This window comes from Oryza brachyantha, chromosome 5 (assembly GCF_000231095.2).
Source record: "Oryza brachyantha chromosome 5, ObraRS2, whole genome shotgun sequence".
In the NCBI taxonomy this organism is placed as follows: Eukaryota; Viridiplantae; Streptophyta; class Magnoliopsida; order Poales; family Poaceae; genus Oryza; species Oryza brachyantha.
The window spans coordinates 9,818,658-9,832,757 of NC_023167.2; the positions used below are offsets into that span (position 1 = coordinate 9,818,658).

At 44.9% G+C, this 14,100-nt stretch overlaps 2 protein-coding genes across 2 annotated transcripts; both read right to left on the reverse strand.

Annotated features, from left to right (window-relative positions):
* Positions 1–358: 358 nt before the first annotated feature.
* Positions 359–1,253, reverse strand: LOC102714646 (protein EARLY RESPONSIVE TO DEHYDRATION 15-like). Its single transcript, XM_006654211.3, has one exon. It carries the CDS (start codon positions 1,121–1,123, stop codon positions 644–646), a length of 480 nt encoding a protein of 159 aa, XP_006654274.1. The 5' UTR covers positions 1,124–1,253; the 3' UTR covers positions 359–643.
* Positions 1,254–9,235: 7,982 nt separating this feature from the next.
* On the reverse strand, positions 9,236–11,631 carry LOC121054462 (CASP-like protein 4B4). Its single transcript, XM_040524275.1, has 3 exons — positions 11,230–11,631; positions 10,920–11,052; positions 9,236–9,647 (listed from the first exon to the last, which is right to left on the reverse strand). The coding sequence occupies exons 1-3, from the start codon at positions 11,502–11,504 to the stop codon at positions 9,456–9,458; spliced, it is 600 nt and encodes a 199-aa protein (XP_040380209.1). The 5' UTR covers positions 11,505–11,631; the 3' UTR covers positions 9,236–9,455.
* Between the last annotated feature and the right edge of the window lie 2,469 nt (positions 11,632–14,100).

Genomic DNA, 14,100 nt, shown 5'->3' on the forward strand with positions numbered 1-14,100 from the left:
TACGGGACTAAGTAGACTTAAAAATTCATCTTAATATTTCTTCCATAACTGTGTAATTAGCTTTTCGATTCCTCTTCAAAACTATACGATTAGTTATACGATTAGTTTTTCGATTCATCAATGTTTAATGTTTTATTTAGGTGTCTAAAAATTTAAAATTTGATGGATGTTTTTGAAAAAAAATTTTAGGAACTAAAAGACCTTATATTAAGACCTTATATTTAGGTGAGACAGAGGGTATAGTAGAGTACCGCTCTTCTGCGAATGGCAAATTGGCAGGACCCGTTGCCAAGCTACTAGTCACGTTATAATATGTAGAAGGAAGAAAATGACAGGAAATGAAAATCACAGCTCTCGAAACAGGAAGGGGGGAATTGGATCCAAATCGAGAAAATTACAGTGCAGCAGTTGCGAAATCTCGCTGCAATCTTCTTTATTACAGCATCATTTTTTACAGGGACCTGTACAACACGGCGCAGTGGAGATCTCCCGCAGCTACTACTAGATCCTGACCAAAACCCAGATCTTGACGAAATTACTAGCCAAAAGAGAGAAGAAAAAACCTTTTTTTTGCCTAATTTTTTTCAGCTTCTGTGTCAAGATGGGTTGGATGGATTGTTTCGGTGCGCGCGGCGGCGGTCGCTCAGCGCGGCTGCTGGATGGGGCGGGGGCTGACCCTGGCGGCGCCGGCGGCGACCCTCCTGGGCGCCTTCTCGGCGTACCTGGGCGCCTCCGGCGGTGAGAAGTGCGCGCGCCTCCACTTGTTGATGCCCCACGCAACCACCTCGCCCTTCCTCCCGCCGCCGCGGAAACCCAGGTCTGCCTTGCTCTCCTTCTCCTCCCCTTCTCCCAGAACAGCAGCGGCGAAGAGGTCGTCGTCGTCGGGGAGGAGGAGCCCCTCGTCGGCGTCGGCGTCCAGCAGGCCGAGCGCGGTGTAGTCCCGGAGCCAGCGGTCGCGGAAGGTCGGGGACGCGGCAACGAGGCGCCACCACTCGGGGGAGAAGTCCTCCACCTCCGCCGCCGCCTCCGCCTCCTCCGCAGCACCCCCGCAGCGGTAGTAGGACCAGCCCGCCGGCACGAACGGCTCCGCCCATGGGTTCAGCTTCCCGCTCGCCACCTCCATCTCGATCTCCCTCACGACCTGCTCGCTCTTCGCTCCGCTCTCTCGGCCGCTGACCGATGGGGGAGCCAATCCGGGAACGGATGGATAGGGACGGTGGGTGGCGTTCTTTCTCTCGGGACGGGAGGAGTAATAAAAAGAGCAGCGGGTACGGTGGTGGGGGGCCGGCCTGGGGAGGGGAGGTGACGTGGGGTTCGTCGCGGCGTGCGCGCGGGCGGGCGGTCGGCGGGGATCTTTTGGGAGCGGCGGGTCGGTCTTATCCGTTCCCGCGGGTGGAATTGATGGATGGATCCAGGGGCAGTGGGCACACGGTATTGTGCGTTTCTGTCCCTCTCGCCTATCCCGATCCTTCTCCGGTGCACGTGCCTGGCCCTCTCTGCCGTTGCCAGCGTGGCGACTCTATCCCTGGGAAGCGGATCTATAGGAATTGTTTAGTTGGTAAAATGAAATTTTTTGCGTGTCACGTCAGATGTTTGACCGGACGTCGGAAGCGGATTTCAGACAAGAATGAAAAAATAAATTTCACGACTGGTATGGAAACCGTGAGACGAATCTTTTGAGTCTAATTAATCCGTCTCACGTATGACTAATCATGTACTAATTAGGCTCAAAAGATTCGTCTCACGATTTCTCACATAACTGTGCAATTAGTTTTTCGATTTATTTATGTTTAATACTATATTTAGGTGTCCAAAGATTTGATGTGATGTTTTCGGATGAAAATTTTTGGAAACTAGACAGGGCCAAACATATGGGGCCCACACATTGTTAGTGCCCGGACTTTCTCTGTCTTAAACGTTAGTACTACTCCGTACCTTGGAACCGGATCCTCTGCAGTCCACTGCAGAGAAAATCGTCGTTGACATGTGGGTTCAGCGTCTCCTGGGCCCACATATCAAGGGTGGTTGCAGATGGAAGTCGACTACAGAGGGATTCCAATCCTGAAAATTTTGGGTGGAGTTTTTCGTTTTTTGAAAGTTCTAGATTTCCAAAATCATTATCCAAAATTAGTGAGCAAATTCTAAAACATGATATATTAGGTACCTGTAAAATCGAATTTGGGTTTCAGGTTACCCATTATAACCCGAACATATATTATGCATATATTTTGGCACAAAATATAGCAATTATTCACTGTCATTCTCCTAAAAAATATTATTGAGCAATATTTCAGTTCTAAAGCTGTGCATATTGTCTAAAGTCATTTTAGGTTAGTCGGGTATTTTGGATATCGGATACACAAACCCGATTGACACAAAATAAATTTGAATTTTCAAATTTGGAACCCACAAATACAATTTAGGAATCAGATTTCGGGTCCTTTAGGTTCGTGGTCGGTATTTTTTGGGTTCGGTATTCGAGTTTTGTGCACAGTGCTACTAGCACTTAACGTCAGAGGACCTCGTTCCCTATTCTTGTCTATAGATTGACAAATGGGTCGTCCGACACAATCCGGCGTGGGCACGGACTAGGCACAACCCCACAGGTATTCTGCGCAGTGTTGTGTTCGTCCATGAGTCGCACGGACAAACCTGGCACGACCCATCTGAACCCATCAGATGGGTCGTGCCATGCTGACCTGATGGCATGGTCAGCCTATCATGGCTAGGCAAGCTTAAGCATGCCTGCAGTGTTACCACTTAGGCCTTGTTTAGTTTGTAAAATGTTTTTGCAAAAACATCAAATCAAGTTTTTGGACACCTATTTGAAGTATTAAATGTACTCTAATTACAAAACAAATTTCAGATTCCGCCTGGAAACCGCGAGACGAATCTTTTGAGTCTAATTAGTTTGTCATCAGTACATATTGGTTACTGTAGCACTTATGGTTATTCATGTCCTAATTAGGGTTAAAAGATTCGTCTCATAATTTCCCGCATAACTGTGTAATTTGTTTTAATGTTCATGTATATTTAATGCTTCATTTAGGTGTCCAAAGATTCGATATGATGGTTTTGCGAAAAGTTTTTAGGAACTAAACAGGGTCTTAGTTAGATAAGTTTTGAACAAATAATATAAGCCAATTACACATTGAACCAATTCAAAAGTTAACAAGGTAAATAACAAAAATTTCATTCATATTCACACAAAGGTTACAAGGTTGATAGATTTTCACACAAAATTCACAAGTGACATATATCACAACACATTTCACCTCAAATATTACATAACTTGACAAATCAAAAGTTTACACTCCACAACTTCACAAAGATGAAAGTACAAACAAATATTTCATTGAATAAAGTAACTATGTAGTGCAATGGTTGCCTCGTTAAATACATTTATAGGTAACAACTCACACCTCGTGAGAAAACCTAGAAAGGAAAAGAGTACTGCCCATATCTTTCAAATGTTTATAATAGCCTTACAAGTTACAAGTCCAAATGTCCTATTACAGTCATCTAATGGTTATATCATCATCAAGATATTAATTTTCAAATGACCTTCGAAACTACACATTGTCCATGGCATGCTAAGACTTTGCATTGCTTGCTCGCAATCCTTGAGCAGTGCTAGGAGTTGCACCATATCGGGACCTAGCCGGCATCGTCACTCCTCGATGATCCTGCAGTTAGACTAAAAGCAGATTCCGATGATATAGTAGAATAAGAACAGTCAAAACATTTCTAGCTAAACTGTAAAGAACAGGATGTGTGAGTTTGTGCTCATGCCACTAGTTTACGATCTTAAAGTCATCGTTGTATTGGTTAACATTGTCACTGTCCGGATACCAAATAGACAGACAACTCAAAAGCATTGAGGTTAGCAGCTAAAGGAGTTGCCTGAAGCAAACATAAGTTCTCTTACACAATAGACCAACACCTAGTACAAAACCTAAACTGGCACCAGTACCAATTCTAGCTCTAGGAATGTAGCACTAAGTCCAAAACCTGAATTGGCACCAACAACATCAAACCAAAAACCAGGATTGGCTCCAGCACCACCAAGATTGGTACCAGCAGCAGAAGTGTCACACCCGGAGTTTTATCCCAAGCCTAAGTTCATAAAAGAAATCCGTAAATAACAATTGGCTTAATTAACTCAGGAAAAATCCCTCTAAAAGAACTTAATTTAATTAAATCGGGGTTCGCAAATCGACTAACTGGATTTAAACTCAAATTGCAGAAGTATAAAATTTGGCCAAAAGAATTAATTTAAAACTCGGCAAAAGTGGGGCTTTCCTTTTTCCCTCATTTTTCCTTTCTTTTTCCCTTCCTTCTCAAATTGGGCTGAAGTCCAATTTTCCTCCTCTCTCTTTTTCTTTTCCCTTTTTTTCTTTTTCCCTCTTCCTTCCCGGGCCGGCCCAGCCGAGCAAGGCAAGTGGCACTCATCTTCGATCATATTGAACCCATTATTGCAAATTCCTTGCTTTGCTTATTCAAACATGCATTGTTTTAATTAAAATATTTACTGTATTTATTTGTCGGGTAATCCTTATTATGCCGTTGATTATCCAACTTTATTCATGCTTGACCAAGGGTAACTTGATTAGAGTTAGACCTAGGTTAATGTTTAGCCGTGCTTAGAACAAGTAGCTCATGGGATCACATTTAATCATGCTTAGTTCTGAATAGCTGTAATAATGATTCATCACCCGGTTCGGGTTAATGTCAATTAAAATATTGATAATGGTGGGCTGTGGGTGCATGGTTTTGAGAGTCGCACCCATGACAATTAAGGACCGGTTCACGGAAACCCTGGAAGTAATTAAGTGTTAACCACATGCCGAAATGGGTAAGGTGGGATTTGAAGCATGACTTCGAACTATTTGACGTACCAAGGCAAGGGTAGGCGTGATGGAGTATGGACGGGCAATCGTGGTGTAACGAAAGCCTCTGCTACTTCCGGATCTACCAAGGCACAAGAGGGGACTGCCCGACTTGGTGTAAAGGAGGAGGTGAAACCTGAAGTGCGGTGCGATTAAATAGGGAGGGATATGTGACGGGTCCTATCACGGTCTCCTTTCCGGTATACCATGGTGGTATGTCGGCGCACGTTCAAGCGTAGTGGAGTCGTGTCTTGTGGGTACAGTAGTGCACCTCTGATCAGAGTATAACCTATTCGAATAGCCGTGCCCACGGTTACGGGCGAACTCCCAGCTTCACTGTGATTAGTGAACCTTTAATAACTTGAGTAAACTGGTTTTCACTCGGGACTACAGCAACGTGGTGTAACGTTGAGTAGTGGTTGGGCCTGTTACAACGTGGTGTAACGTTGGACAGTGTTGTGGTATTTTACAACTGTTATTTACTTATCCTTTAATGTATTCAATCACCTTTTTTTCACTTTAATCTCTGTTATTTGTTTACCCGCTGCTTTATTGCAACTAACCCTAGCATGTCCTTGTTGATCCCTATGCATCATTTATTGCCCCCTTTTCCGTGTTACTTGTTGAGTACGGTGGTTTGTACTCAGTCTTGCCCAACTTTTTCCCCCTCTAGAGCTAGAAGTTGAGTTCGATGGAGGTGACTCTCAGGAGTGAGCTGGTCTACCGTCGAAGCTTTCCTTGTGGACTGGAGCCGTACCCGCTGGAGCTAGTCTACTTTTCTTTCCGCTGTATTTTCGTTAGAATAAGTGTTATTTTCAGTTGTTTCTAAGAACGATGGTTATGTAATCAACATTGTCTTTTTTGTACCTTGGCTGGTCCTGGACAGGGATTTTAATACACAATTAAGTTCAGAAATTCGTGTGAGCAATTTCTGGGCGTGACAAGAAGCATCAAAAATTTTTCTCCAAGTAGTCTTTTTCTTACCTGAAGAACTGTCTAAAACTACCATTTGCATTCTACAACACCAAACTATGCGTGCCTGCTTCCCAAGCCATTTTGCTTGGGGTTACCATGATGGCCACCTTAGGACGTCCAGCCCGGGCGACCACCTTCGGATCACTTCCACTCTCTTTCTAAATTCCTTGGGGGTGACTTATGTCTACTCATTGGCCACTAGTGTGGGGAGCCCGTTTCCCACTTCAACGACAAAGGTTACCATACAAAACGAGGTGTGAATGATAAATCAAGTATTAGTTGCAACAAAGTTGAAAAATATATTAATATAATTTTAAAGCAGCATTTAGATATTTTTTTGAAGCTCACTTAAAGAAAGAGAGAGTTTTCACCTAGAACCTCAGGCCATTCTTATTTTCCTTAGGGCCTAGTATTCTACTAATTTATGCTTCGAATACTCCGTCCGGTTTGATATTTTTTTTGTCATTTTAGATAAGTACATGATGAAACTTTTAAAATTTTAACTATTATTAACTTTTAAATATTTAACTTAAAGATAGGATAACATGTATACATAAATCTTACAAAATACTCCAATAAAAATAAACATTTATCTATTTCTTGTATACATTTTAATAAAAAATCATAGTCAGAGATAAGTTTTAGAGATATGTCTTTGTTCAAAATAACAAGAATTATCAAACCGAAATGAATACTTAAAAATACAATTAATATGGGACGGGGAAGTACACTGCCTATCCCAATTAGTGTATTGCATCAGGTCCAAAAATTAATGTCACATGGAGTATTTTTAAAACAAATATAGAATCATTTGACCGCGTTTTAGCAATTCGGACCTTTTTTTTGTTTCATGAAGGAATAAGTTCAATCGAAGATCCCTTAACTTAACATCGAATCTGTTCCTTAATCCTAAAATCAGAAATATATATCCCTAAACTCACATACACCATTAAAAAAAGTCCCTCGGTAGTATTTAGTTAGTTTTTCACCGGTTTTACTGACGTGGCTTTCGGTGGGTCCCGCATGTGAGTTTTTTTCTTCTTTTCTCTCTCGTGTTGTCAATAATCTGAGCGACCAGGCAGCAGGATGGCGAATCTGCACGGGGGCCGCTGTGGCACTCGGCTCGGCTCGGCAGGCTCATCGACGGCGAGGGGCTTAATCAGGCGAGAGGAATTCAAGCAACAAGTCATATCTTCTGTTCTACTGAGAGGACCAGCGTGTCTGCTACTTCGTGGGCAAAGGCAGAATCAACGGCAAGATCTTGCTTTGCCATTTGCCAATGAAGGGAGAGCCCGGAGAACGATCGTGCAGAATCGACCAGAGAGCATGTCAGCACGGTGCTGATCAACAGCGACATCAACGGCTACACGACCGTTCTCAAGGATTTCTGCTCCGGCGTGATGTAGGTGTCTGCCGCCGACGGCGACAGCATCATGGAGTACGTGGCGTCGGGAGCGCCCGCCCGGACAGGTCGTCAGCCGCCATCAAGTCAACCATCATGACGAGCAGCATTCCAAGGCCGGAGCGTTCCCGACCGGCGCCGGCCACGTGAACCCGACGAGGGCCGCCGACCCGTCCCGCTGCCTTGGTCGCTGTACGCCGCCGCCCTCGGCCTGGCCGTCCACTTGGGTCGTCGCCCCCGCCCGGCTCTGCCCGCGTGCGCGCCAGCCACCGCCGTCGTCGTCCTCATGCGGCTGCGCCGTCTAGCTGCCTCGGCCGCCACCAACCCAGCCTTTGTGGCCCCCGCCTAGCTGCGTCGTCCCGACGCCACCGCCCCGTCTGGTTCCTACGCATGCCCGCGCTCCGCCCTCGAGGTGCGCTGGTCGCCTCACGCCATCGCCACGTGGCTCTGCACCCGCCCAAGCCGGCTGTTGTGCCCGCCGCACGCTGCCGCAGCCCGTGCTTTGCCCTCCAGCCGCGTCGGTCGCCGTCGCGCTCTGCCCTCTAGCCCGCACTGGCCGCAGTCACGCTCTGCCCTCCAGCCTGGCACCGCTCGTGCCCCAGCCCATGAGAGGAGAGGAAGACGAGAGAGAGTCCGTAGAAGAAAGGAGGAAAAGGATAATTGAAAAAAAGAGAAAAACCTGACATGTGAGACTTCCGTATGCCATGTCAGCAAAATCGGTCAAAAATTGTTTTGATACTGCCAGAGACCTTTTTGAACGGTTTATATGAGTTTAGGGATATATATATCTGGTTTTGAGGTTAAAGGGCGTCAGTCAAACTCGATGTTAAGTTGAGTGAGCTGAGGTAACTTATTCCTTTCGTGAACCAGGAATTCCAGGATTATTTTGAATTTTGAATTTTATTTATTAAATATTTTACAAATTTAATTTTGCATTTCAAAAATTCACATAACTAACCTCCTGCCGCCCTTTGGGAGGGCAGAATGCCGACGTGGCAAACGGCCACCCGGCTCGGAGGGACGGCCGACAACGGCACACCGGGCCATTTTGCATTTAGCCCCTGTGAGGGCGGAAATGGGCTAAATGAAAAATGCCCATGCGTGCCCCAAGAAATTTTCACAATCGAACCGTGGTTTGATACATATGTATAATATATGTAATTACTTAATTACACATACTCTCTTGGCTCAATGGTAACTGTCGCTCTCTTCTATCCTAGAGACTGGGGGTTGAATCCTCATAGTAGCATATTTTTCTTTGGACATTTTAGTTAGCAAAAATAGGAACAATTATGCTCCATTGGGGATTCAACCTCTGGTTTTTTAAATAGAAGAGGGGGATGTTGACCACTAAGACAAGAGAGCACTTGTGATTAAAAAAACATATGTTATACATATATGTATCAAAACATAGTTCAATTGTGAAAAGTTCTTGAGACGGCATGGCAATTTTGCATTTACCCCCTTGCCGCCCTTATAGAGGGCGGAAAGGGCCTAAAAGTAAAAAGGCCCGACGTGTCGTTGCCGGCCCTCTCGGCCAGGTGGCCGTTTGCCACGTCAGCATTCTGTCCTCCTAGAGGGCAGCAGGAGATTAGTTCTGTGAATTTTTAAAATACAAAATTAAATTTGTAAAATATTTAATAAATAAAATCCAAAATTCAAAAAATTCAAATTCCGGCGGCTGTGACAAACAATGGGCTCGGTCCAACACAATCTCTCTACAAGGAAAAGCCTGGAGGGTGGGGCCCAACCCATTATCATTTGGGCCGGGCTTTGAGACCTACATTAGTCGATAATCGATGATCGATCCCCTCACATCCTTTGTCGATCATCTCAATTAATCCCCTGATGATGATCAAACCTGGTGGAGTAACCCATTTTGTCGTCATCACACATAATTGGGTCCATGCTTAATCCGGTCTGCCATTCTACACGTACGCCTAAATACAAACACTCACACACAAGAGAATTGAATCATTCAGTGAGTCCCAATCGAAACAATAACCAAAGGCCCATACGTATGTACCACTGCATGCAAACACCACACCATACTATATAGCAACCACTGCTACTATACGAAGAAATCGACAACCGATCGATCAGCGAGCTAGCTGTACATGCAGATGATCGAGACGGTGAAAAGAAATGCATGTGGTTTGTGGAAAGATATTCAGATATTCAGATGAGAATCAGATGTAGGTGTGCTTGGCGAGGTTGAAGCCGGAGACGAGGGCGGAGAGGGCGAGGCAGACGAAGGCGAGGAAGGCCATGCTGATGGCCGCCGCCGACGAGTCGGTGAACGCGTTGTCCGCGCCGTCCCTCATCCGGTTCGTGATCGGGATCGCCGCCGACACCGCCGACATCAGCAGGTACGCCATCACCTGCATGCATGCAACACGTACGTACCATCGACATCGATCAGAACATTTTGTATTTCAGAGCTCATTGTAACTATGCCACTGTCGACATTAAGCACATATATCATGCTCAGGTAATCTCAGGTTAGTGGGGTGATCTAAAAGTCTAGTCCGATAAATAAATTATGAGGAAAAATCTTAAAATCAACTCTATATTTAAGGTTAAAATTTTTAAATTTTGAGTTATAAATTTAAACAAAAACGAACAGACGAGGATGTAGAACTTCTCATGATGCACATGCTTTCAAATCCATGTCACACTGGCCGGCCATCATCAACTCAAAGGCTCTAAGAGCACACTGCACACTTGCAATTAATTTTGCTTAATTGGACGGGGAGAGACTTAGATGCCAAGTTACGCACGTACAGGTCATTGTCAACTTAACATTTTGTCTTATCCACAACCGCAACTCCGTAAGCAAACAATACTTATCAGTGGCCACCATATATACTACTTCGTATGTGAGATCATTATTATCATACTTTGACACAGAATTTTAGATCGATTTGATGTCATATCATCCAATCATAAGGGCTCCTTATATATATCCATGAGATCACATGGACATCATTTGTTATGGAACAAACTGAAACAGCTTTAACTAATGTTGCACAATGCACACTAGTTGTTATTCAAACAGCTGCTTGCATTTTTTTTCCAGCGCATCAAAATATGTTACTAGTGCTACTCATAAATGTGTACCGGTCAATGTCCATTATACCATTATATTAGTAGGAAGAGAACGACTAATTCTAGTACTACGATTTCTATTCAAGAGGTATGTAACAATGTAGTGCTAGGTATGAATTGAATTTTATTGCTGGAAATGTCATGTGGACTCATTAGGTCTTTTTCAGGGACAACTGATCAACAATCAACCGAATTGAAATGGATTAAAATGCCAGCACATGCCAGCCTAATTAGTAGCCTATAATAATTATCTGCTAAACTGCATCGATCCCACGATGAACAATGCAATAATGTCAAATATATATCGGTTTCTTGCGCTTTTCCGGTGATGCAAGCAAGTATATATGCCGTGTGCTTTGATCGATTAAAATGATTTAATTTTGTATGCCTAATGCTTTGATTCATTAAATAATTTTTAAGTTTATTTGGTACGGCGAGACGATGCGACGGATGCTGGATGCATTGCATACATGTCACGGCAAGCAAAGAAGGATGTAAGTTGTAACTGAGGAATTGATGCGTAATCGAGTTGTGCCGGCGCTGACCTGATCTCCGGCGAAGTCGACGAGCACGGCGACCTTGCCCTGCAGGTCCTGGCCGCCGGTGAGACGCACGCCGTGCCGCACCAGCTGCAGCGTCGTGTAGATGAAGGCGAGCACCCCGATGGCGACCACGTACCTGCACGCACCCACCGATGTACCGTTCGATCACGTACGTGTGTTCAACGCGCGTGCGACTGACCACCGCCGGCGCCGGCGCCGTCGTGGCCGGCGTCCGTCCACCCACGACGACCGAGGCGGCGAGGGCGAGGCATGGCGATGGCGGGAGCGAGAGAGCGGGCCGGGGCGAGCTCACCTGTACTCCTCGTAGTGCTCGAACTGCATCCAGTCGCCGTGGTCGTTGGCGGCCATGAGGACGAAGGCGAGGAGGGAGAAGCCCCACGCGGCGACGCGCAGCGCCGACCGGGACTTCTCCAGGAGGTCCTGCCGCCGCCAGCGCCGCACCAGGGCGCCGACCACGCCCTCGCCCGCCGGCGCCCCGCCCTCGGCGTTGGCGGCCGCGCCCGCGGCGCCCTTCTCGACGTCGGCGGCCGGGGTGGAGGCGGAGGAGGCCGCGACGGCGGCAGCCATGGCGCGGGAGGGAGAGGAAGGGATCGGCGGCGTTGGGGGTTGTGGCGTCTCGTATCGTATCGTCTTCCTCTTCCTCTCCCTCTCCCCGCGGGAGCTCCTCAAGAGAGTTATATGTGGCCGTGCGAGGCGAGGGATCCTCTACGGCGGCGTCGTGTGCGTCAGGTCACTCTTGCAGGGGAGGGAGGAGTACCCATGACGCGATGGCCATGCAGATGGCTGCAAATACCACGTTACCCACCTAATTAGCTTGTAAATTGGTTTAGGCGCTGATCCACCGTGTTCTTTTGCTTACTACGCTTGCGCTAAAATAAGATTATTTTTCATCATTCTAGCTTGCCTCAAAATAAATTCGTTTTGAAAGTAATCATTGCATTGCAGTTTGTAAAAACAAGAAATAAATGATAGAGGTATCCCTGTACCCCTATCACAAACAACCATGCACAATCGTCCTTAAAAACACATATGAACTCTATATTCGTATGAGAATTTTGAAATATGGACCAACATATCTTAAGATTAATAAAGTCAGCTAGCATACACATCTCGTTAATGGATACAACATCTATAATTAATTTTATATAGACTCTTGGTTCTAATTCTACAACTACATTCATATTGATGTATATCGATACACTTGCCTACTACAACATAAACCAACCAAAATTAAATTTATGGCGGAAAATTTTCTTCTCTGTTGTCATCGTAGTTCTAAGTCCTCAAAGCAAACACGACTCATTTTAAACTTCTCGTGTGGTATAACTGTGTAACAGTTGAAAAACAATTTATATATCTATAGCATGATATGTATTTTAATGTAGCTTTACAAGTAAAGTAACTGTCCTCCTCGATCCCATGCATTTCATCTGAATTTCCAGCATACTATTATTTTTGTTAGTCTCGTTCCATAGCTTGAAAACAATTGAAATGTGATGCAACTGTGCTTAATTTTGTTTAGTTATCCTTGAACGACAAGCTTGTTGCTTCAGTTTAGTTATTACCATTCTATCCAGAAATATATCTGTCGAAGAATCGCTCCTCGTGCCGGGAGATCGGTATACCACTTTTTCATTCAGCTCAGGGAGCGCGGGGGAAGCCATGGGCTGTGGATGTAGCACAGGTGTAGAGATGGGGGAGAAGGAGGACGTGTAAAAGAAATCACATGGATAAATTGATTTATACAGGTTGAAGCCACGCTGAGGCGAAAGATCCTACTTCTGTTGTGTGGATGATTAAGTATAAATTTTGGTGGAATATAAATTGTATGGAGCACAATCTAGAACTCCCCCTTCTCTCGAGGCAGCCCTTGGGAGCTTCCCGGGGTGCTCTCCTCATTTTTTAGGTGTGCGAGAGTCCGTCCCGTTCTCTTGTAGGCATTACCCTTTTGTTATAATATTAAGGGGATACGCAGTGTTTTGGATATAATAGCTATAATAATCTAATTGATGTGAGAATAAAATATTTATGATAAGATTGATGTGACTAGATAGAGGTGTCTCTTTTCCCAATAGGTGTCAGGAGATGTTTACATGGTATGGAGAAAAATGTGTCAGGCACACATGTAGCATTGTCAGGAGTGGCATCTTCCCCGGCCTAATCGAGAGCGTCGACTGTCAAGACATTGGGCTCGGAGTAGCCTGACCCCTTCGAGGCAGCGGTTTCCGTCTAGACCAGAATCGTCCGGCGGTTGAGAGGGGCCAAGTAGCTTGTTCCATCACAGTGGTGACCGGACTCTAGTTGGACGACAACCAACCCTTCGACCCTTCCTAGAGGGTGTGGCTAGTTTTTGTTTGCCACGAGTCACATGTGTGGTAACCCTGGTGCACACAAAAACAATAATATACATTCTAAGTATTTAAAATTTATCCACAACTATGAGTTTTGTATAGTACTTCTTGTCACATCAGTCACCTTTCACTTATAGTTCTTCCCTTATTACTGCCAACTAACGTCACACCTCTACTATCTCTAGTAGCAAACCCAAAATAAAAATTATCGGGGATCCTACACATGTCATAACATGTATAATATTCTTGTTTTAGACTAATAATACCATCACTAAAACAACTGAGTATTATAATTCTACCTGGGCCATGTGGTCCTAGGTAGGACCACGTAGGAATGCCACTGATCATCTCATATAACGAGGGAGACCAAAGATTTTTTATCTCAACGTTAATGTTTGTTAAATAATACATAAGTGTTTATATTCGTGGATGGCGTAAGTTCTTTCTAAAATCTGAATTATGAAGGTTGGAGCTAAATCTGTTTTCTAATTTGATCATTCTGCAATGTACAATACATTTAATATGAAAACAATCAATAATTTGGCCAACATCGGTTCAGAACAAACCAAGGAATTTGGGAATGAAATATGTGTAGAAGCTACTAGCTTTGGTCTCGGTGCCTTGCCATCAGAAGTGAACTAAGCAAATGTACGGTTTGTCATGACAAGCACGGCAATGCCAACGCCTAATCAAAACAGGTTAGGCAAGTGGCTAGCTGAGCTCTAGCCAAGAGCAACCTCTGCAAGGAACAAAACGCAACCAATTGCACTACTAGAGAAACCATTTTTGCAAACGGACCGGAGCGATTTTTA